The sequence below is a fragment of the Pipistrellus kuhlii genome, unplaced genomic scaffold (genome assembly GCF_014108245.1).
Source record: "Pipistrellus kuhlii isolate mPipKuh1 unplaced genomic scaffold, mPipKuh1.p scaffold_m20_p_2, whole genome shotgun sequence".
NCBI lineage: Eukaryota > Metazoa > Chordata > Mammalia > Chiroptera > Vespertilionidae > Pipistrellus > Pipistrellus kuhlii.
Window position 1 is genome coordinate 184,917,809 of NW_023425515.1, and position 24,518 is coordinate 184,942,326.

Here is a 24,518-nt window from a genome sequence, read left to right on the forward strand (position 1 = left end):
CTCTCCCCCCGGCACACGGGCTGGCCACCTGCCAGCCCCTGGGAGTCTCTGCCCCGGCTTTCTCCAGCTCAGGGCCAGCTTGGCTGCTGCACCGCTGGTGGCAGGCCGGAGCGCCCTGGAATGAATGGCCTGGGTGACCCTCACCCAGGGACTGAGTGGAATGGCATTCCCCACCCCCATTCCTTCCCAGGGAGCTCCCCAGGGATGGAAGTGCACCCTCCTGTAGTGACTTGCTAGCGACACGCCCTTTATCGGTGTCCCTCCTGTCGCTGTGCCACTGCCTCACTTGCCTTGGAGCATTTCCTGTGTCACACAACACACCATCGGCACCGAATCCTTATCTCAGGCTCTGCTTCTGGGGGAACCCCTGTGACCAGCTTGTCCCGGTTTCCACCGGATCGCCCCAGTTTTAAAACTGGAAAGTGCCACATCCTGGGACCTCCCTACCTCAGTCCCAGTCAGAGTGGGACCGTTGGTCGCCCTGGGGAAATCCAAACCAAGTCAGGGGTGACCCCCTAGGCAAGCCGATGGCCGGACCACGCATCTAAAGTCCAGCCCAAGCCCTGAGAACAGAAGAGCAGACACACGAGAAATGTAATGTTGTCACGTCATCACGTTCCACAGGTTTTATGAGCTAAAAGCCTACACGAGAACAGTAGCCACCACTGGCAGATAAGCCATTCCTCTGAGGACAGACACACTCACACGGCCCGGGAATGCGATTTGCCAGTTCTCAGTGGATATCAGGTGGCTGATGGGCAGGACTTCCATGACGCCCACCCAGCTGGCCACCGGGCAGACAGGCAAGGTTATTCCAAGAACAAGGGTCACAGGCACCAGGGGGACATTACGGGTGAGCAGGCGAGGGGACGGGGCAGCGCATTGTAGGCACTTGAGGCTTCGAGGGGACAAGCACCGGCCATGCCACTCGAGCCAAAGCCCCTGGGCAAACAGAGAAACGGCACTGCGTGCGTCCCCACCGGCGGCCACGTGGAGACGAGGCGCGTTGCCTTGGGATGCGGTGAGAAGCTCAAGACGGCCGGTTCCGGCCGGTTCCAGCCGAGGAGGTCTGCAGCATGAACAGGAGAAAGCCTGCTTTGTCAGGGAACCCGGGAGATAGTGCTGCTCCGAGGCTTAGGCCACCAGGCTGGGGCCGGCCGAGTACGGGTTCAGGGAGCCTCATTGTAGGGGCTGGGGCCTGGCCAGGAGATGCCGCTGAGCTCCTGGCCTCAGGAGAGACCTCTGCCAAGCGAGCGAGCAGATTACCCCGCTGCAGAGGGCTGCCCAGGCCCCTGCCTCGCTGATTTGTACACTGGGCCACGGAGCGAGCTACAGCCCCGGAAGGCGCCCGTTCTTTTTTTGTTTTCTCTAGACCCTGCTAGAGAAGTGGGGAAAGGATCGATCTCCCAGTTGCCATGGCAATGAACACACGGCCCATTCCCCGGGTAGCACTGCCCCTCTCTCTCTAACCCTTCCCCGGGCTCTCAGGTTAAGAAATGATTTGGGTCTGGGGGCCACTCGGAGACAGTCCAATATGCTGTACCAGAGGCAGAATCTGGGCTCGGCCATGGTGGGTGCTGGAGTGTCCCACAGGTTCCAGGCAGGGGCACAGGGCAGCCCGTCACCAGAGGTGCTCCTCTGCACCTTTGGGTGCTGGCCGGGACAGCCAGGGAGAGCGGAGGTCAGCAACTTGCTTGTGCATCAAAGGTGTCCAGCCCTCCAGCTGCTGCTACCGGGGCAGGGTCTGAGGATGCTCCCTGTGAAGCGGGTGGCGTGCTCTTGGCCTTGCTGGGTCTCTCGGTTGCTCCTTCCAGGTGTCTCATTCCATCCTGGGCAGATGCCGGGCCATCCTAAGCCCCTAGTCATTGTCCACACTGAGCCCTGACACCAGAATCAGGTTAATCGGGAGACTGGACAGCCCGGTCCCACCTGCTTGCGTTAGAGGAGGAAAGAGGCCCAGAAAGCAGAGGTGACTTGTTCAAGGTCACCCAGACAATTGGAGCAAGTCCATGGTCACTAAGAGGAAACAAATCCAGAGGCCGGGAATCTGGGAAAGTCAGAGCAGGGGGAAGCCCCGGCTCCAGGGCACCCAGAGATGCCACTTGCCCAAACTAGTGCCAGGCGCGTTAACCATCTGCCTGACAACCTTTCCATCAATGGATGCCATGGTCCTCCCTCCTTCCTCTGGGCGGGGCTGCTGCTGCACAGCTGCAGTGTTATTTTGGTGATGGTGGTGGGCGGCAGGAGGTGGTGGGGTGGGCGGACAATACTGTCCTCACACCTGCTCGAGGCCTTGAGCAAGACAGCCTACAGCCCTTACCCGTCTGGGTGGCGCTGACACTGAGCCAACATCCCCTTCTGGCATCAGGTCCCGCCTGGGGTGGTGGTTGCCACTGGTTAGTGGCTGCCCAGAGGGTGAGAACGGAACAGTGAGCCAAGCAGCTGGCGGGATTTATATTAAGCCTCCAGCCCCGCCCCCTCCCTTGGGGATGGAGCCCAGCTTTCTGTGAGGGCCTCAGGGGCTGGTGCAGAGAGGCGCCTGGGAGATGTTGCAGCTCAGTAGGAGGTCAGGGAGGGCTCTTCCTGGGGTGGGGGCTGTGTGGGGTACCACTTCCTGTTAGGGCTGCCTTTTCTCCAGCCTGGTGGGTGCTGGGCCCCTGGGCCCCCTCAGCTCCTGCTGAAGACGGGGATTTCTGAGTCTTCCCGAGGCTGAGATGGCGCCGGAGTCAACGTGCTTCATGGGTCTGGGGCCCTCCGAGTATCTAGGAAGCGGGAAGCTTGTGCCAAGGCCGTGGGGCCTGGCAGGGCCACTTGATGAGGCGAGGTTAAGGCCTTGGAGAGGGGTGTGCGCGTGGGGTGTGCGGACTCAGCCCGGGGCGCCAAGCTGGTGGGCTTCCTTGGTGAGGTCCGGACCTGCCTCCAGGGGAGCCTGTTGGGGCAGAGATCGCTGGGCCAAGAGGGAATCTGAGGCTGCAACGCAGATGTCACCACATGGCATAACCTGGGGGGCCCGAGAGCAAGTCCCCAGGGCCTCTCTGCCTGGAAGCTTCAGAAGTCTTTCATTTCATTGAATATGTCACGTCTCCTGGCTGGAGCTGCTGCCCAGAATGCGCTGCAGCCAAGCACGGTTTCCTGTTGCAAAGAAGGCCCCTGTCCCCCACACTGTGACACCCCGTCCCAGAATGCAGCGGGCACAGGGTGCCTCTCTAGCCCCTCAGCACGGATGGGTGGAGATTGCACTATGTACTTCCTGACAGTGTGTAAATTACTCAAGTGCTGTCTGGTCTCTCCTCTGACTCCTCTGACTACATCTGTTCTTTGGGACTGTTTTTGCACAGACCTCCGCTTCATTCTCCACCCCAGCTTGCACGGTGTCTCCCCTTACCCTGCACACCAGCTTTTCTTAGCTAGGAAGTCACACGTCAATACTAAAACACACGGAGGTCTTCTAGGCGGAGGAAAAGGCCCCGGTGGCTCCTCTACCCAGTGTTGGGGAGCATGGTCCTCAAGTGGGTTTGTAAGCGTGATTGAGGGGTCCTGGGCTGTCACCATGGAGACAAGTGCCTATCCCACAATGCAGCAGGCAGAGGTGGTCTCTCCTGCCTCGCTATAAGCTTGTACATCTGGTTACTTGCAGTTTTGGGGTTTGCTCATTCATCCTTTTATTTGAGGGGACACTAGCCACTGGGTTCCTCTTGGGGGAACCCAGGCTTAAGCTGTGCTCCCTCTCCACCCCCAGCGGCAGTAACCCCACAACAGCCCACAGTCCAGGCAGAAAGGAACCTTTGACCCTTCTAGAGATCTAGTCCAACCTCACCTCACCCACTGATCTTACAGGGAGGGAAACTGAGGCTCAGACGGGGGCTACTGTCTGGCCTTCAGTTGCACAGCCAGGTGGTAGCAAAGTTGGGATTGAATTCAGACCTCCTGATCGCTAGTCCGGGGTTCTTTCTAGCAACCAATATATTACAGCTTCCAAAGCTCCCCCACCAAGGCCACGGGGTCCTCTCCCCACCCTTCCCTGCCCCAGCACCCCACCCCCTACACATAATTCGGGTTATAGCAGAGCATATTGAACTCCAGGCTCTCGTCCCAGTGCCGCAGGAGCACAAACAGCTGCAGGGCGGCGGCCTTGAGCGTGCCCCGCGTCAGGTTCTCAGGCACCTCCTGCTGCTCCAGCCACGCGCTGGCCTTGGCAGCCACCAGCTCCCACTCCACGAAGTAGGATGCCGAGCTGTGCTCCAGCCACGCCAGGGCCACCACCGTGGCCCACAGCTTCCCCGCTTGGAGCTCCCAGCCTGCCTTGTCCCCGGCCAGCGTCTCCTCGGAGAAGGTGTCACACACGGGGTGCTGAGATGCGGGGCTGCTCTTAGCCTGGGGCTGGCGGGCTGGGAGGGACAGTCGGTGGCAGCTGAAGGGCGAGGTCCACTTGAGCTTGTCCATGGGGATGTGGATGGCCTCGCAGAAGGCTTGGTTCATCAGGAAGGCGCCGGAGGCCAGCTGCAGAGACACCTGTGGGTGGGGGAGCCCCTCAACGTTTTCAACCGGTGGAGCCCCAGGCCATGCAAAAGTCTGGGTCCACACAGCCCACCATTCACTTCTCCAGCTTGACCCCCCTCCTGGGGGATCTGTGAGGCACCCAGGCCCACTGAGCAGCCCTCTCTTTTATCCCACAGGCACTCCACACCCAACCGTTCTTCACTCCTATCCTGCCTCAGGCCCATCATGGCCCCTGAGACCATACCCAGCCATGAAGCAGGCTCTGGGCTCACCTCCCTCTTCCACACTCCGAGCCAATCAGTTTCCGAGTGCCAACACGTCTGCTCTCTAAACCTCTCTGGAGTCCACCATCTGCCTCCCCGTGTTGTCTCTGCCTCTGCTTTCTTTCTCTGTCCCCACCCCCTCATCTTTCCAGCGCCCTGCGGGGTCTTTGTAAAGCACAGATCGCATCACTCTCTGGAGGCCATCGGTTCAGTGGCGTCAGTTTTCTCTTAGAATAAGTCCCAACCATGATTTCCAAACTGCTGGTTCGTCCCTGTCTCTCCTCTCTAGGCCTCCAGCTATCACTCCGCGGCCTTCAGGCCTCGGCTTGACCTTTATGCTCCTCCAGACCGTAAGCCTGGAGAAGGTGCCCCACCTGCCTTGCTCTGCCCACCAACCCGGCTCTCCTATCGCAGCGCCCCAGGAGCAGCATTGCCTGGCTCCTGTCTGTGTCCCCACGACAGTGCCACGAGCTCAGGGACTCTGCTCTCTAGTGCAAGGCTGTCTCCCAGGGCCTAGCACTGCGCCTGGCGTAAACCCGCGCACAGTGCTCTGCTGCCCGGGATGCTGGAAAGGCTCCTTGCACTCGGGTGTGCGAGAACTGGGGCTGCACAGTGAGACTCCAACAGGTCCCTTTTTCCAGCACCGCCGCTGCCCACGCCCCCTGCCTCCCCTCACCAGGTGGCAGGCCACGCCCCCTGGCTCCTCAATGCAGAGCTGGGCTTCCCCCACTGCCCATCGTGCTGGGCGTCTGCAAAGCCACTCGCCAAACACAGCGCATGCCTGTGGGGTGTGCATTTTACTCACCTGAGGGTCCTTTCAAGGCTTATGTTTATGCATTGAAAAGCAGACACGTGTAGATGGTGGGGCAGAATGTACAATTCCCGGGAATTTTTCAGAAGGCAGCAGATTGCAAAGATGATGCTGCCGCTAGCTTTTAGCAACATTCCTAGGCCCTGGGTGGGTGGGTGTGGGGGGGGTCTCATGCAGACAGACCCCTCTGCCCTGCTGACTATGTGGGTGCAAGGTCTGGGTTTTGTTCCCTTGTGAGGGGGAGGGGAGGGCTGGAAGGCGGCTCCTGGGCAGGCCCTCTGTGAAACAGCCGGCGTCTGGGGCACTCACCAGTGGGATATAGTCGAAGCTTGGGCTCCCAGGCGGCGTGGACTCCGGCGACTTGGTCAGCGGCTTGCCCAGGAAGCCCCTGGCGGCTTTGGTCAGCAGCCTGGACTTCTTGAGAGTCAGCCTGTAGGGTGGAGGCAGGGAAGAGTGGCTACAGTCCCTTTCCCTCCGCTGGTGTCCCTGGTCATCCCACCCTGAGGCCCTCTGTGAATGAGAAACCACCTGGATGAGGACTAGGCTATTTGTTTTAGGACCGCCTTTTAGCCCCGTGGTCAGCGCGTCCCAGGCTGGCCCTCCCAGGGGTTGGGTTTGCAGAGACCACACTGTGGGAGCTGAGCCACAAAGGTGGGGCTTTCTGCATGGGGTACCCGGAGGACAGGGATATCCCTGGGCTGGCTGGTTTGGATTGTTCATTTTGGTCCAAATGTCAGGCTGGGCCTGCCTTTGGCCTTCCGAGCCAGGGAGAGCCCCTGGAAGACGGGGTGTGGGAGAGGGTACCCCAATGGAAACCCCACGTACCTGGTTCCAAACAGGGTCTCCGAGGTCTTCAGGGAAGACAGGGTGTTGGTGGCCAGCCCGTGCAGGGGACCTGGAGAGCCACACACACAGGGACAGCTGTTGACTGACAGAGGACCTTGTCCAACTGCTCCCTGCCCAGCGGGGGAAGTTGAGGCCCGGAGAGGGGCAGGGGCTTGCCTGTGTCCCTAGGGATCTAGATGAATGTCAGGCTGCTTTCTGTGGATGACCCAGCAGGCATGGGGAGGGGCGAAATATATGGGCCCACGTGTAAGAAACAGGCCTTCCAGTGGCCTGGGCAGGTGGCCCCTGACATCTTCTGGAAGGTTCCCTGCTGGGGCAGTGACAGCCTCATGTTAAACCCTCTTGTCTCCTGATGGGGACATTGGTTTTCCTTTCCTGGCACTTTGCTAGAGGATTCTGGGCAGAGGGAGGTGGTGGAACGGTCAGCGACACCTGGCTTCCTCACTGACGTGCTGTGTGACCGTGGGCAAGTCACTTTACTTCTCTGAGTCTCCGTTTCCTAGCCTTTAAGTTGGGGAATTTTCCTATTCATCTCGCACAGGGTTGCGCTGAGGAATACATGAGGAATTCGTTGGGCGAAGACACTCTCTTGGCCCGAGGTTCAACCACGACCACTGCCTTCTTTAAGGGGAGAGCTGGGGGATGGTCCACATACCCTCAGAGGCAGCGTGCTTCTCTCCGCCCGGGGATGTGGCGTTGCTGGAGGGCACAGAGGGGCTTTCCTCCCCATCTGCAACAGAAGGGCGCAGTGAGGCCTGGCCCCCTGGCTTCCCCCCTTTCCCCCCTTCCCCTCCCCCTGCTGCCAGGAGAGTGATGGCTGAATTCACAGAAGCTGGTGGGCTAGAGAGCAAGGTCAAGTGTTCCATCCCTAGTTGGAGGGGCCTTTGTCTTCAAGGTACCACCAGTGCTCTGCTGTCAGTCAAAATGCCTGGGTTCCAATCCCAGCTCCCCCACTGACTAGCTGTGTGACCCTGGCAAAGGGACTTCCTTCCTAAGTTTTGATTGCAAATTAGGGGTAAGAGTATCTGTCCCACAGCAGTAGAAGGATTCCGTGAGATAATACACAGCTAGTGCTTAGTGCTTGGCTCATAGTAAGTGCTCAATAAAACCCTGAGCTACAGACCCACCAGGGGAGCAGGAGCAGGTCAGGGGCTGAGGGTGGGAGTTGGGGGTTTGGGGAGAAGAAGGCACGAAGCACCAGGCCTGTGTCTCATTGAGGAGGATCTCATGCCTGCTCTCTAGGAGGCACCAGAACATGGCTCTGAGCCTCAGTTTCCCCATCTGTAAAATGGGGGTGATAATGATACATAGTTTGTTCAAAATGTGTAATCAGGGTGGTTATTCTTAGGATCATTATTTCAAGAGATGGAGAGTGATGGGCAGTCCTATATAATAAAGAGCTAATGTGCTAATTTGACCAAACAGCAATCTGGACGACCTTCCGGATGAAGCCGGGGCCGGCCAGAGCCAGCCGAGGCAGCCGGGGCTGTGAGGGACGAGCCCCTTGCACAAATTTGGGCCTCTCGTATACTATAAAAGAATAAACCAAATCATGGAAAAAGCTTCACGCACAAAGGTGTCCATCAGAGCCGCTGGTCCCTTGTGAGACTGTCAGGACTCCATGAGGGCCAACAAGCTGTTTGTCACTGGGTGCTCGGGTGGAGTGGGGCAGCATGGGAGTGAACTAGTGACTGAGGCAACCAGGAGGCTATTAGCCTGGTGGTTAAACTCCCGGGTTCTGGGGCCAGAGTTCAAGTCTTGGCTCTCCCTTATATCAGCTGTGTGATCTTGACTAAGTCACTTAACCTCTCTGAGCCACAGTTTTCTCATCTCTTAATGGGGGCAATAAAAGAAACCAACTCAGATGAGTATGAGGAGCCATGGATAATTGGGACAGTGCTCAGCACACAGGAAACTCTCAGTACGTGTTAGCGACTGTCACCCTTGGGGACGGAACGTGTTTGGGAGAGAGGAACAGCCTAGAAATCATAGGCACTTGGATCTGAATCAGAGGACAATTGAAAAGAAGGGATTTCGCCCAGCTGGAGTGGCCCAATGGTTGAGCATTGACTTGTGAACCAGAAGGTCACAGTTCAATTCCAGGTCAGAGCACACGCCTGGGTTGTGGGCTCGATTCCCAGTGTGGGGTGTGCAGGAGGCAGTCGACTGATGATTCTCTCATCATCACTGATGTTTCTATCTCTCTCTGCCTCTCCCTTCCTCTCTGAAATAATAATAAAAAATGTTTTAAAAAAAGAAAAGAGGAGAAGGGAGTCGTGATTTTGATGGAATTCATGGGCCACCGCCATGGAGAGAGAAAGACATTTCCTCTAGACCGGAGGCTCAGCATGGCGCAGGGAAGAGCAGGTTTCCGGTTTTGGAGGCTCTTTAATTCTGAAGAGCTCCTCCACCCCCTCACCCACTGCTCCCTTTTGAACCCGCCAATGTCTGTGAGAACTTTCTAACCCTCGGGTTAAACATAAATTACGATCTGAGCGTCCAGGCTTGTGGACAGGCGAGCCCTCCACTGCCCTTGTCCCTGTGCACAGAGCAGATCTTCGCTGCACACCCGAGGGCGGGAGGAAAGGGGTTGGGACTAGTGCAGCCGCGAGGCTGTCTAGACTCGTAGGGGTGTCGAACTCAATCAGAGAAGGGGCCAAAATCTAAAATCCAGCCTAAATCGCGGGCCGAATGGTTTACTGAACAGCCATAAACTGTCATTGTGATGGAAACGCAGCGGAGTGCAGTGATGACAGCGCGGTGCGGGCCACATTGCAAGGCCTGGCGGGACGGATTTGGCCCGCGGGCCTTGTGTTTGACACATGTGGTAGAGGGACAGGAAGACAGGCATTCAGGACACAGAGAGGTGAAGCCTCCTGCGAATGAGTACAAAGACGCAAAGAGGCCAAATCACACATCTTCAAGGACCAAGCTGCAGGCTCAACGCAATCAGGGGAAGGCGGGAAGGAAGTGTTTGGGAATCCTGAAAGAGGCAGATGGTAGGACCCAATCGGATGGACCTGCCTCTTTGCTCCCCGCTTTCCCTTATTTATCAGGTTTTCTGGCATCTGAGCCTGGGAGGACTCAGAGGTTGAAAGCAGGGGATAGTCACCGGGGTCGGCGGACCTTCAGAGGGGAGAGGCGAAGGGATGGTGTCGGCACATGGGCAGGGTGGCCATGCTGCAGCCCTCCGCCCACCTCAGGCCTCAGAGAGCTCGGGAGCCCTGGCCTCCCCCTGGTCCTGCAAGGGCCCAAAGTACAGACTCCGAGGGAGGCCTCCAGGGTCTTGGGCAGGAGGATGCCATGACTCAGGAGCTCAGGACCCAGAACCCACCCAGGTGGCTCTTACTTAGGTTCTGAAATTTGCCAGATCCTGCTGCCGAGTCTTCCTTAAGCATGCTCTGCGACCGACTGAAGCCAGCGGGGCTGCCTCTCCACTGTTGTTGGCTCAGGGCCCGGGAGTTGGCCATCCGAAGTGCAGCACCTTGGTGAGGACAGGAGAAGGGGTCAGGTGGGTACAACTGTGCCAGTCCTTTGCCTCCTTCCCAAGCTGGCAGGAAGGATCTTGGCTTCAGTCTGTCAATGATCCAAAGACAGGGAGGCATTGTACAAGGCGAGACCATGGGTGTTGGAGCCAGAATGACCTGGGTTTGAACCCCAGCCCCATCGTTTGATGGCTAGATGGCGTGCTAACACGCTGAGCCTCAATTTCCAGATCTGGAAAATGGGGATAATAATACTGACCTTAATAGTACTACTGCTTAGAGACAATGTTCCAGAAGCAGCAATGTTTTTTAGTTAGTCTAAAGGCTGGGTTTCTCACGAACACCCCGTTTCCTTTCATTCCCAGTTTGCTGTCCCATGCCCCCTGCCACAGGCAGTCCCCGGCAGTCCCAGGGCATCACCAGTGGGGGATGGGTGGAAGAGAGATGAAACTACACCACCTAAGTGTGTTTTGGGGAACCCACTCTATGGGAGCACTAGTCTGTAAGTAATTCCTTTAAAAAGCAAAGAGTTGCCGAGGCCGGTTTAGCTCATTGGTGGAGCGTTGGTCTGTGGACTGAAAGGTCCCAGGTTCGATTCAGGTCAAGGGCATGTATGTTGGTTGCGGGCACATCCCCAGTAGGAGGTGTGCAAGAGGCAGCTGGTCGCTGTTTCTTTCTCATCGATGTTTCTAGCTCTCTATCCCTCTCTCTTCTTCTCTGTAAAAAATCAATAAAAAATATTAAAAAAAGAGAAGAGTTCTCTTGAGCAATACATTTTGAAGAAGCTGCATACTATGGTCCATCCTCTGAGCCTCCTGATGTATAGTAACATCCCCAAGGCCCCAAGAACCTCCGCTGTGAAGAAAGCTCTGGAGCTTTATTTAGTTCAGTGTTTCCTGAACTGGTATTTAGTTCAGTTTCTTCCTCATCTGGTATTTTTTATTTAAAAATTTTTTTTTTAATTGATTTATATATAGAGAGGAAAGCAGGAGGAGAAAGAGAATGAAACATCAATGTAAGAGCAAAACTCTATTGGGGTCTGAGCCCACAACCTGGGCATATGCCCTTACTGGGACTCAAACTGGCAGCCTTTCGGTACATGGGGTAATGTCCAACCAACTGGCCTACACTGGCCAGGGCTGGTATTTCTTTTTTTGTGTTGATTGGCCATTGATGGGATGGGGAACTAGTGTTCTAGTTTCCAGGATCACACTTTGGGAAGTGCCGATCAGACCTTGGGGGATGGCGGGATGGTCTCCATATGCCCAGACTGTGGCTACAGATGCCAGGAGGATGGTCAGAGGTGGGTGGGAGGGACAGACATCTTGAATAAGCATGTCATTCAGGATGACAAGGCCCAGTGAATAAGAATGGCCGGTGGAGCAACAGCCTGGCTGCTGGCCAGAGCCTGAGCGGAAAACAATGACTGTAAATGAAAGAGGTGCAGGGCACAGGAGGGAGAAGGAAGGGCACATTTTGTTTCCAAACACAATTCTTTCGGGATGTATGCCAAAAGAAGAAGAAGAAGAAGAAGAAGAAGAAGAAGAAGAAGAAGAAGAAGAAGGAGGAGGAGGAGGAGGAGGAGGAGGAGGAGGAGGAGGAGGAGGAGGAGAAGAAGAAGAAGAAGAAGAAAGAAAGAAACCACAAAGGACAGGAAAAAGTAATTCAGGAAATGAAGAGAACAAATAGTTCACAAACGTGAAAAGCATCTCACACAAAAACTAAAAACGAAAGAAATTCCCCAAAGAGAGTCTTTCCTCACTGTCAGACTGGCAGGGTTTAGAAAGATAAACAACGGTCAGTGTTGGCAAGAGTGGGCATCGGAATAACTTTTGGGGCTGGGCGGGTTTGGTAGCATCCAGCACAGTTTTAAATGGACAACCTCGATATGCCACCTGACTTCTGAGAGTTAATGAACCCTGAACAGACAACCAGACAGGTGCATGAAGATGTTCTTTGCAGCATCATTTACAACAGCGTTTTTCAACCGCTGTTCCGCGGCACAGATGTTGCCTGGTGTGCCGTAGGTGCAGACAAGACAAGAATTTTATAATTTTTCACTATTTTGTTTACTTAATATTTCATAATAAAGTAATTATAAAATACTTTCTTTGTGTTTATTTGATTCCTATTCAAGAGAATTACTTTATATATAGTCAATATAGGCACAGAGTTAAATTTTTTAACATTTTCTAATGGTGGTGTGCCTCGTGATTTTTTTCATGAAACAAGTGTGCCTTTGCCCAAAAAAGGTTGAAAAACACTGATTTACAATAACCACAAAGGGAACAAACGGAAGGTCTAATAATGGGGGGCTGGCTCAGTAGGTTCTGATAAACTTTAAGAGGCAGTTGGAGAGGAGCGGTGAGAGCAGAGACTCTGGAGCCAGATGCCTGGGGTTCAAAGCCTGTCTCTGCCCCTTACTACCATGTGACCTTGGACAAGTTACTTACCCCCCTCTGCCTCTGTTTCCCCATCTTTAAAATAGGGGTAATGGTATCTACCTTGCAGAGTTGGTCTGAGGGTCAAAGGATTATATTCATATATCCATCCATCCCATATCTATATGTCCATCCATCACTGTCAAATTGACTATTACAATTAGTATCTTCCCACAGCAGGATACACTGATTCACCTTCACACCCATATTTCGTAAGGTACAGCACACATTGATATGATCCAGTTCATACAGAATTATGTTTTTTTGATTTCTCTATGGATATATCCATAGAGAGAAGCCTGGAAGGGTGGTCACCACGGAGGTAATCAGAACTCATCTCTGGATGACTGTCACTTCTAGTCACTTCTATTTACTTTCTGTCTTTCTACATTTTGGGATTATCTACAGTTAACCTTGTATTATTGTCTGAACTGGGAAAACTCAGTGAAGCTGTGCTTCTTTGGTGGGAATAAGGGAGGGGGATGGTTTCACAGGCTCTGTGTCCCGTGGTGGCTGCACTATCTGCTTTTGGGGTCTTTATGCTTCTAGGGCCTTCTATGTACCCTACCCTGCAACTCTGCCCCTTTAGGTCCCAGCCACCTCCTCCAGCCCCTGGAGGCTGCCTGGCCTCGCCCCTGCCTTACCGGAGCTGGGGTAGGCCACCACGGTGGGCAGGTACAGCCGCTGGCTCACGTCCACGGGCACATAGGCGGTGTACTTGCTGATGATGTTGCAGGCCTTGCTGGTGTGCACAGCGTTCACCTGGTAGCGGCGGCTGGATCCTGGGGAGGGAGAAGCTGGGGTCACTGTGTGGACCCCACATGGAAGCTCCGGAAGCCAGAGCGAAGGCTGGACCAGTGGTCCCATCTTTAGGATGAAATGAGCCCTTCAAACCAAGGGGTTTCCAACTTGCCAATGAAGGAGATAAAAACCCCCCAAGATTGTTATGCTCCATTATCACTCCATAAAATAAGGGTGTTTTAATGTAAAAGAGGTAAGACATCTAAGAATGAAAAAGACATTACCGCCCTCAAAAATTAGTGTTATTAAAAACAATCAAAGCCATCTGTGTTGTCTGCATTTCCTAGGTTCAGTTCGTAGCTGTCTGCTGAGACTCTTGCTGCAGAGTTATCTTCATAGCATCCTGGCTTAGTGGGGGCACTGGTCTGGCCCATTGGACAGTTTTGCAGAGAAGGTTGGAAACCAGAGAGGGAGAGCGGCAGGCGAGGGGTTACACAGAGAGGTAGTAATGGACTGAGATTGGGACTGAGTGGTCATCTGTTCCCGAAGCCCGAGCTCCTTCCACTCGGCAACTTAGCAGCCCCGGTGGCTTGTCACCTCCAAAAGGCTGTGTGAGGAGCCGAGGACATGCAGAAGGGACATGCTTTGTAAACTGTAAGGTGAAGTGCTCATGGGGAAAAAATAACATATTATATAATGTTAAAATAAAAACCAAACAGAGATCAGCCCTGAAAATTCCCTGAGCAGACAAAACCAGTTTCTTTATACAAACAAAGTTTAATTTAGCTCATTTTGCAAGACTAACATGACCTGGGTCATTTCTTGCTTGTGCCTTTGAGACTTGAACTGTTTCCCAAGGTTAATGTAAGGTAACCGCTGAAAATTCCAACTTTATAACCAGTCACCATGAGGAATTAACTGTCACTGCTTCCTCACTCTATAAACTGCTTTATGATAATACTAGTGGCCTGGTGCACAAAATTTGTGCACGGGGGTGTCCCTAAGCCTGGCCTGCATTCAGGGCCTTCCTTCGTTCTGTGCCATAGCACACGTCACAGCGAGCCATCAAACTTCCAGTCTCCCAGCTGAACTCCTGAGGGGACACTTTACATATTAGCCTTTTATATATATAGATACCCCCGAGCTTCATTCCATGCTAGGATGGGTGCTCTTGATTTACAAACCATCTTTTCGGTGTGTGTGCAATAAGTTTTTTACTAATAACTACTTCAGTGATTCATTGGTTTCACTCCTGTTATTTCTGAAGTGTTCACAACAATACAAATAATATAGAATATAAATCATATTATGTAAACAAAGCATAAATTATAACAAATGATAGAAATATATCTCTATGTGTCTAGTCTTCAAGTGGACTCCATCAGTATCCCAGGACTCACTTGTTTAAAAAAAAAGTTTGCCCCCATTCTTGAGCTAAATGAGCTTCCCCCCCACCCTGGTTCTGCAATCTCCTGTATCCCTGTATTTCTTCTTAACAGCACTTAGGACAAATGTGGTAAATTAATTGTGTTTATACTTGTTTGACTAATGCTGCCTCTCCTGCTAGTCTGTGTCAACACTGGTTACTGTGCTCAGCCCCAAGGCTGTCACCCCCAAACACCCATCCGCATTCAGTAAATGGCCTTGATGAGTGAGTGGGCCAAGTAGGTCCCGGGCAGTGATTCTCAATATGGGGCACACACCCCACAGGGGAGGCAATTTTATTTTTAAGGGGGGCAATTCAAGAATGAATTATTAAGTGAATTTTTTGCATTTCTTATGGTTCTAGGGGCCTCATATGCAGTATATAAGTATAAATTGTGACATGTTTATGCATTTCAGTTCTCTATTATATGTTTTGAAGCTTTGCTATTTTTCATATAATTTCCTATTTATTATTATTATTATTATTATTGTTATTTTTTTTTAAACAATTTGTTAGTGACTCCTTCCTCAGTACTTCAACCGTTCTTTCAGTCTTTTATTTGTCTCTTTCATGGATGCCATGGACTTTGGAAGCTTGTTTAGACCAAGTAATGGCCTTTTGGGCTTCCTCCACGTGAATAGGAGTTCTCTTTTTGAACAATAAGAATTCCATGTCACGGGGTGGGGGTGGGGAGGAATCAGGATTTTAAAGATGCCTAGGCGGGGCGTGGCCAAAAAAAGACCAGCAAACCGCTGGTCTAGTGGGTTCTGCAGGAAGGCAGGTGTGGTCCCAGAGGAGAGGAGCAGGTGGAATAGGGCTGTCCCCCTTGTTCTGCCTTGGAGGGCGCTGTGGGGAGAAGGTTGAGGGTGAGGAGGGGTGGGGGACCAGCAGCAGAGGGCACGGCGGGAGTGGGGAGAGGACAGATCATAGGGTGAGCTGGGGAGGGCTGGAGGAGCCTAGGGCTGGTGGGAGGAGACAGCCTCCTGGAGGCAGGGGGGGAGCAGATACTGGAAGTGATGGAGCCCTGGGGTGCGTGTGCATGTGCGTGTGCGTGTGTGCGTGTGTGTGTGTGTGTGTGTGTGTGTGTGTGTGTGTGTAGGCACCTGGAAGCAGCGATGCATTGGGGAGTGGGAGCATTGGGCGGTGGAGGTCTGTGGGAAGAAGGGACATGCTGGAGGCCTGGAGGTGAGTAGACCGTGGGGGCGGGGCTGGTGGGCGGGGCACTGGGCGGGGCTTGCGGAGGGGCGGGGCTCAGAGGCCGGAGGCGGCGCTCACCTTGCTCTATGTCGCCCTCGCGCTCCGCCAGCTGCTCGAAGTCCCGGATGATGGCGCGGGCCGCCAGGTGGTGGAAGGTCTCCCTCCACAGGTCGGCGTCCGGCTCGCGGCCCGGGGGCTCCAGCTCGAAGCTCACCTCCCACTGCAGACGCTGGCTGTCACGCAGGCCCTTGACCACGGCCTTGCCCAGCACGGGGTCTGGGGTGGCCAGCCCATCGGCGCTGGCCTGCAGCTCCCAGGCCGGGGAGGTCTGGGCCTCCAAGGAGGAGGGCTGGTGATCTGTGAGCGGAGGGACCAGTCAGTGCTCTGCACTGGGGGACAGAGGGCAGTCCCCTCCTCCCCCCAGGGGACATCATCTGTTCCCAGGGCACAGACAGCCCTAAGCGAATACAGTGCCGCAGCCCACCCCACTCCCAGGGATCTCCAAACTCCTCTCTTAGAACAGGTGGGGTGGCATGGGCTTGTCCCCAAGAGGGGGGCAGACCCACCTCCCAGGAAGCCGGGACCTGGGGGGTCAGGTAGGATGGGCTGAGGCACTTCCCGGGGAGAATGTGCTGCAGAGAGGACACGTGGTGGGGGACAGGCAGCCCAAGGGCCAGGTTGACTGGACTAGGAAAGAGTGGGGGGTTGGCGAGGTCCTCAGGGAGAGAAGGGGCCAGAGCAGACTCTCCCCAGCCGCCCCCCCCCCTCCAGCCCCCAAAGAGTTCAGGCGTCTGTCCTGTGGGCCTGTCATCGGAAGTCAGGCGCAGCCAAGGAGTCCTCCCTGTTCCCAGTCAGGCCGGGGACCCTGAGGACACTTACCCGGGTCCCCGGGGCTGAGGCTGTCTGAGGAAGGCTTCAGGCCGTTCCCAAGATCCATGTCCCTCATGGGGCTCCAGGCCTGGGGCTCCTGGTCAAAGGGCACGACGGGCTGGCAGCCTTGGGGCAGCAGAGAGGGCCTGCGGGCCCCGGGGCCCCGGAGCTTGGGGCCCTGGGACAGGTCCCAGCCATTGTTCAGGAAGGGCTAGGAAGGCAAGAGGAAGATGAGTAGGTGTGTGTATCTCCCCCCCCTCACCCAGCCACAGCTCTTTCCACGGGCACCCCAGTTCCCCCTGGAGTACCCAAGTACTCTCCATGAGAAACGTCAACATGAATAATCCAAAAACATGGATGAGGTCCAAAACCCGGAAGACCATGGAAAATCACATACCATAGATAATCTAGGCTCACCTATTTTTGCCATAAAGTTTAAAACGTTTGCACGTGTTTAAAATTAACCCTTTCCCGATGTCTTTTCATAGGTCATGTTTAAAAGGTCTTTCCCACTAAAAAAAATAAATTCCTGTAGAATTTTTGTGGTATTTGTTTGTTTGCTTAAATCTTTGAGTCCCATGAAGTTTATTTTCGTGTAAGGAAATGGGAACCGGCCTTTTTGTTGGTGCTCTGAATCCTAGCTCCGGTTACTGAATACGGTTCATTTATGGAGTCTCCGGGGCTTATCCGATCCCCGCCTCTATGCCGACAAAGCTCTCCTGCACATTTGGTGTTCGCTCTGGGCTTTCTGCTCTGTTTTGTGGTCTTAATCTGTCTATTCTTGTGCTGGTACAAAAAGGAAACATCAAAAGGCCAGGGGTAAACTGGGAAGTATATTTGCAACATGCATGACAAAGCTCATTTTCAAGAAAATGCTCTTATAAATCACTGGTGGGGGTGGAGAGACACTCGATAAAATAATGGATTAAGGGCATTCACAGCCAGTTTACAGAAAAAAAGTATCCAGTAAACCCATGAACACATGCCTGGCTTCTTGAGTGCTGCTCTACATGTAAATGAATTGCTGTCCTGGCCAGGTGGTTCAGTTGGTTGGACATCATTCAAGGGTTCGATTCCCAGTCAGGGCACATACCTAGGTTGTGGGTTTGATCTCCAGTTGGGGTGCATATGGAGGGGTAACAGATTAATGTTTCTCACATCAATGTTTCTCTCCCTTTCTTAAGCAATAACATTATGTCCTCGGGTGAGAATAAAAAAGTGAAATGAAATGAATTATGACTTCCCCCATTTTCCAGACTAGAACATATGTAAATGTCTGGGGACACGGAATGTGGTCAGTGGGGAGGTGACAACGGGGAAGTGCTGTGTGCAGAGAACCAGGGATGTCATTGGCCAATGGGTATCACTGTAAGGAAGGATCATTGAGGGTCAGGCAGATGGAGGAGGTGACTCGCTTCTCAGTCAGTTGTGGACAGGCTCCATCCTTCCGGTGGAAGCAGGAGACTCAGCTCACCCCTACCCATGGCCTCCCCCAACTCCACCCTGCCCCGCCCGGGTACCTGCAAATCAATCTGTCTTGGCTGGGCATCCAGGCTGGGCTGGTTGATGAGGTCCTGCAGCTTGGCTTTCCGCAGAGGGTATCTCCTGGCAGCCATCGTGGGGTCGCTGACTGTGGTGGCCCTCGGGGAGGGCTTGTGGGTGGTGATCTGGTTGGTGCTATATGCCCGCCGTCGCTGGGAGAGGCTTGCACCTGGACAGGGGTGGTAACAGGGGAGCCACCGAGTGCAAGAAGAGGACAGCAGGCAAAGAGGGAGGGGCTTGCATACTCTTTCTGGAGCTTTCCACTGCTCACCTACTGAAATACGTTTGGGTGCCTCACCTCACCTGACATTGAAAGCCTGGCCTAACTGTGCCCTAATCCAGTGGTTCTCAACCTTCCAATGCTGTGACCCTTTAATACAGTTCCTCGTGTTGTGGTGACCCCCCAACGATAACATTATTTTCGTTGCTACTTCATAACTGTAATTTTGCTGCTGTTAATGAATCATAATGTTAATATCTGTGTTTTCCGATGGTCTTAGGAGACCCTGCTAGCAGTTCTCAACCTGTGGGTCACTGGGTGATATTTTAGGGCCTAATCTCTCACCCAGCGACTCTCTTTTCTGTTCCTTTTTCAAGGTCCCATGTGCTCCAAGCATAGCAGCTGAGTAACCAGCGGTGGACGCATTGTGTGGGTGTCACACCTCCACACCTTCTCTCAGGCAATGCTGCTGCCCAGAACCTCCTCTGGCCCATGTCACTCTGCTTCCCCTCAGAACCAAGTCCAATTGTACCCCTCTCACCGGAGGGAGAGCCTCTGAAGAACAGGTGCCTGTTGGAGTCACCTTTGGTGCTCACACCGTGCTCAGTCCTTAACCGGGCTAGGTGATCAGTAAATACCCTCTAAGTGGGAACTAAAACCGTAAAGTGGCTTTGGAGGCAGGCAGGTCTTCTCTCTCTGTCTGTACTCAACCTCTTTCCAGCTGAACGGGCGCAGCCAAGTGACTGAAGTTCCCTGTCTTAGTTTCCTCGCCTGCGGAATAGGCAGTAGCCACTTCTGCAGCTGCTAACTATTCAACGCGATAATTTGTATAAAGCGGTTAGCTCATAGTAAGTGCTCATTAAAATGTAGCAATCATAGCTTCTGGAGAAGTGAGCGAGGCACAAAGAGCGGCAGATTTACCAGGAGTGATGGGGGAGTCGCCGCTGGATGGCCGGGCATCTGTGGCTTGCCTCAGGTTGAGGGGCTCCCCCAAGCTCTTGGCACAATTTGCATTGTCTGAGCCAGGCCCCTCGTCCTGTGAGTGGTAGAAGACAGAGCTGCTGGACTCCTGAGACTGCAGCATGCTGTACCGCCTCCTCTTGTCCTGGAGGAAGGGAGAGAAGGAAGGTTGTAGGCTAGATGGCAGGAGGGACATCCACAGAGCAGCGAGCAGTGTGAGACAAGGTGGTGGAGAGTCCATGCCAGAATGGGAATAATTTAAAAAAAAAAGTGTTTTGCTAGCTTGGAGAATTTAGGCAGACTTCTGTTCATAAGATGGTGAATGAAAATTATTTATCACTTACATTGCTTATATTTTAAATTATATTCTTTATTAGATTTTTTTAAAAGGTAATTCTAAATGCCATTGCTAGGTTAACGAAATGCACAGAATGAACCGTCTGTTCCTCCTATTCCATTCTCCATAGTATACACATACATATAAAACATGAAGGCTTTTGGGGATCATTTTTTGTTTTACAAAAACTGGACCATATTACTTTATATTTAGCAGTATCTTGAACTTTGCACTTTAAACATTTTGGAAATCCTGCATGTCAACTGTTCTTTTCAACATTAAATTGTGCAATATTCTTTTTTTTTTTTTTAATATATTTTATTGACTTTTTACAGAGAGGAGGAGAGAGGGATAGAGAACTAGAAACGTTGATGAGAGAGAAACATTGACCAGCTGCCTCTTGCACACCCCCTACTAGGGATGTGCCCACAACCAATGTACATGCCCTTGACCGGAATCGAACCCGGGACCTTTCAGTCCACAGGCCGACGCTCTATCCACTGAGCCAAACCGGTTTCGGCAGATTGTGCAATATTCTACCACCCCTATGGTTAATCATTCACTTTGTGGCTGTATTTATATTTACATTTAATGTTTTATCAGTCAAAAAGTCAACATGTCATCCATTGATAAGTAAAAGGTGATGACAGAGGATACAAAACAAAACAAAACAAAAACAAACAAAAAAACACAGAGAGAATATGCTGTTAACCTTCATTCCTTCAACAGTAAGTCAGGCCTGATCAGACAACAAAAGTATAAATCACCTGGTGTAGAGGGCAGAGTAGAAAAGGAAAAAAGGAGTAGAAATCACCTTAAAAAATCAGTTCCATTAAAATAAGTATGTGAGCCCATAGTGCCTTATGGCACCTATTATTGTTGATCTACTAAATAATAGTTTGGGAGCTCTGGGGAGGATATGAATATCTTTGGATTAGAAAAAAAGTTTATGAAGTCCTGGAATTTACAAGAGAAAATTAGAAACCTGATTGACCAATTCAGTCATACAAATTGTTGTCCTCTCTCAATAATTAAGTTTATTTGATGAGAAATTCATATTCTTGCTGTAAAATCGTTTGTAATAATGCCTTTCACAATATTTTCCTGCTTCATGTAACATCAAGTGACATTTGGAGAGGAGCAGCATTAATATGTGGCCATAGTTTTCGCCATCACAAAAAATGCTACAATGAATCCTTGGACATAACTCCATTATATCACTTTATTTCTGTGAGATCCTTAGAAGGGATTTCTAAGTTGAAAGGATACGTCTTTCTAACTTCATTAGTTATTTGTAGATTGTGTTCCATGGCCTGGCAACTATACCTCACAACTACAAGCTCAGATCCAACTCATTCCTTCCTGCCAGGAACAGCCTTTCCTGCATGGTTCTGGGCCCCCACTGAGCCCCAGCATTTCTAAAGTACTTACCGATCTGGAGTTGGAGATGTATAAGGAGGCGTCACACACAATGCCGTATCCCACCAGCCGCTCCCCAGGGAAGAGGGTGCTGGTGCTCACGGGGGAGACCAGGACTTCGGTGGTCTCGGGGAAAACCCACTCCACAGTCACATCGCTCAGGACCGGGGCCATGGCCTTCTTCAGGGATTTGACCATCTGTTGGGCACAATCAGAGCGCTGGTTGGGGAGATGTGTGAACAGGGAGGGCATGTCCAGATGCATGAAGCCCAGGTGGGTATGACCAGGCGGGGATGTGAGCGTGGAAGAAGTGAAGAGAGGCTTGCCTACCAGTGAACATGCCACTTTGCAGGCGCCTACAATGTCAGAGTTGGAACAAATTTTCGCTGTCGTCTTCTCTAAGCTTTTCTCATTTAATAAATGAGAAAAACCCAAGACTCAAAGGAGGGTTGTGACTAGTCCAGGGCACACAGAGTTTGTGTCAAAAGCATGAACCAGATAGTGAGCTGAGCAAGTGGATTTGCTTTCCTGGGCCTCCTTTTCCCCACGTGTTAAACCCAGGGTCCAGCAGCAGAGGGACGGGGCCCTTCCACCTACCTTGGGTTGCAGCCGCTCCCCCTCCATCAGGAACTCAGCACTGCCCTTGGACACGGTTGCCAGCCCCTTCACCAGCCTGTGGCAGACGTTGGGTCCAATTCCAAAGCTATAGCACCTGGGAAGGGGAGGAGAGAGGCTGCTACTTCCCATCCCCTCTGCCATCTTTGTCTCCCGATGGGGAGCAGGATCCAGGCGGACTCTCTCACGGCTGGTCCAGCTTCAGGCAGAGGGCCGGGGAAGAGCGCCATCAATGGGCATTTACATTCACACATAAAGCCCACGACTTCCGCCCCAGCTCAGAGTCTAAGCGGCAGGAAGGGCTTCCTTTGCGTAGGCTGCTGGTTGGGAGCTGGATGCAGAGGTGTGGGCTTCTCATCCCTCCTGAACTTGGAGGGGGAAAGGCAGACTTTGAGGTCAGCCACCCCACCTTGGAAGCAAAGCTCTACAAGGTTCTTTCCTCGTCTTCCAGCATTTCCCCACGTGGCCCGGGTTCTGGAAACCCCAGCCCAGGGCAGCCCAGGATAACCCTGTCCTGGACCTTCAGCGGGTGCCCACCTGGTGGAGAAGGCGTGGTTTCGCGCCAGCTCCAGCACCTTCCCGGTGTTGTTGACTGCCCCGTCTGTGACCACGAAGAGAAGTCGCGGGTGGCCTCTGTGCACCGGCTGCCGGATGACCCACTTGAGCGGGGAGAGGATGTTGGTGCCGCCCATGTCGGCCCGCATTCTCTGAATGTTTTCACAGGCCATGGCCAAGGTCTCCTGCAGGAAAGGCGCAGGCAGGGGGGGTAATTCCCAGGGTCACCGTATGGTGCGCAGACTCCGAGCCTCTTGGGGGAGGAGTCCTTTTGTTTCCCTAGATCAGCAATTTTCAACCTTTCCCCCCACCAACATAAACTAATTACTAAAAATACACAAAATATATACATATTTGTTGCTGATATAACAAAAAAGAAGGTATACTTTTGGTTCATTCACACCAGATGGCTAATGTGTTGGCTGCTGATATTTGTGTGTGTGGCAATCTAAGGGAAAAGAGGTCAGTGCCCCAGACTAAATAGATAGGTATTGCATGTCTCAGAAACCCTTGCAGCCCTGACTGGTTTGGCTCAGTGGATAGAGCATCGGCCTGTGGACTGAAGGGTCCCAGGTTCAATTCCAGTCAAGGGCATGTATACATCCCCAGTAGGGGATATGCAGGAGGCAGCTGATTGATGTTTCTAACTCTCTATCTCTCTCCCTTCCTCTCTGTAAAATAAATAAATAAAGAAATAAAAATCCTTGCAGCTCACCGGTTGAAAATCGCTGCCCTAGATAATAGTTCAATAACCTCACCAGAGTTTAGTCCTGTTCCCACTCTCACCTCCCTCACGTCCTGGAAGAATAGGTGGACACTTACTGGTATTTGACATGGTTCTGCCCAGTCACACCCCACCAGTGCCTGCCATGCTACCATCCATGGTGTTACATTAACTTATCACTGTCCTTTCTGGCCCAGGATTATTGGCCTCAGATAATCAGAATGTCACTACAGCAAGGACAGATGCTCACTGGACATCCAATGTCCTTCTGCTCCTGTCTCTGGAAGATGCTCTTCCAACATCCATGCTTGGAGTGACTGCACATGTCAAAAGTCTTCAAGTGTATAATGTACCTTTGAGCCAGAAAGACTAGAAATTTATCCCCAGGGAACCACGAAGGAGGTATGTGTGAAGCCTTCGATACAAAGATGATAAGCAAAAAAAAAAAAAAAAAAAAAATGGAAACAACTTCACTGCCCAACTGCAGGGGTTTAGTTAAATAAGTCACGCCTGTCTGGTTTGGTTAAATAAGTGAAACACTGGGCAGCCATTAGAATGATGCTGCAGATTTATACTTAGTGGCATAAAATGTGCTCATGACAGGCTGTTGTGTTTGAAAAGTAGTTTCTGGAAGGCCTAATCCTGTCTTTACTGAAACTGTGGGTAATGAGTAGAACAAAGTCTGGAAGGATTTACTCTAAGCTCTTAATGCTGTGTTTCCTTTTATTTTTCTGACGTGATCATGTGAGATTTACGTAGTTTTCTTTTTGATTATCTAATTTCAAAGGCTGTGGGATAATCAATATATATTATTATTGTATTTAAAAAAACACATAAACTACTTTTAATTGAAAAGTGGCTGCTAAGTCCTCCTTCCCTCTCTTCCTTCCTTCCCTCCCTCCCTTTAATTCCTAGGCCTGCTATTTTGAATGTGCTGCTGAAGCCATAGTCCTGTTGTTTAAAATTGTACCCACCTATTCACTCGGCTATCCCTTCCTGTTCACTTCTGTGGCTCAACCTTGCACAGATTTACTGTTCTCCTAAGACAGAGGCTTCCGTGAGTGGCAGGCCTATGCATTCTTCCTACCCCTTCCTGGACCCCTGTCTGCACACACCCACACTTTGCCCAACACATTCTTTATTTTAAAGAGAAGGGTGTCAGAAGGCGGAAATGTCAGAAAACTGCCTGAGCAGAGTTAGCCTCTCTCTTTTTCTGTCCTTTGCTCTTCACCACCCGCCCCTCCTGGTCCCAGCCTTGTCCTTCCTTACCTCATTGTAGGTCTGACTGGAAGGGAAGAGGGTCTTAAATGTGGATCCAAACCCAATGACATTGAAGAGGCAGGCTGGCATGAGGCTCTTAAGGGCCACCAGCATGGCATCCTGGCAGGCAAGAGAGGGATTTTCAGGATTCAGGAAGGAGTTATGACTTCTGCCGCTTCACACCGGTGTTATTGTCCTAGCAGGAATCTGCCTCCACACAGGCCTTCCGCCCCCCTGCCTGCACCCAATGTCCCCTTTTCCCCCAGATCAAGAAATCTGCTGATGCTGAGCGGAGGCTGGACCAAA

The 24,518-nt window shown here is 52.3% G+C and overlaps 1 protein-coding gene across 1 annotated transcript in view; it reads right to left on the reverse strand.

The window, feature by feature from the left end:
- Positions 1-595: 595 nt before the first annotated feature.
- The window catches only part of VWA5B1 (von Willebrand factor A domain containing 5B1), a 40,312-nt gene continuing 16,389 nt past the window's right edge, over positions 596-24,518 (reverse strand). The window contains exons 8-21 of the mRNA XM_045585091.1: positions 24,222-24,332; positions 22,211-22,413; positions 21,656-21,770; positions 21,071-21,256; positions 19,264-19,447; positions 18,101-18,291; positions 16,590-16,791; positions 15,789-16,067; positions 12,991-13,128; positions 9,770-9,904; positions 7,076-7,150; positions 6,400-6,469; positions 5,884-6,004; positions 596-4,512 (exon numbers count right to left, since the gene is read on the reverse strand). Of these exons, the coding sequence (XP_045441047.1) occupies positions 4,042-4,512; positions 5,884-6,004; positions 6,400-6,469; positions 7,076-7,150; positions 9,770-9,904; positions 12,991-13,128; positions 15,789-16,067; positions 16,590-16,791; positions 18,101-18,291; positions 19,264-19,447; positions 21,071-21,256; positions 21,656-21,770; positions 22,211-22,413; positions 24,222-24,332 (2,481 nt within the window). The 3' untranslated portion in view covers positions 596-4,041. The remainder of the gene's footprint in view (positions 4,513-5,883; positions 6,005-6,399; positions 6,470-7,075; positions 7,151-9,769; positions 9,905-12,990; positions 13,129-15,788; positions 16,068-16,589; positions 16,792-18,100; positions 18,292-19,263; positions 19,448-21,070; positions 21,257-21,655; positions 21,771-22,210; positions 22,414-24,221; positions 24,333-24,518) is intronic.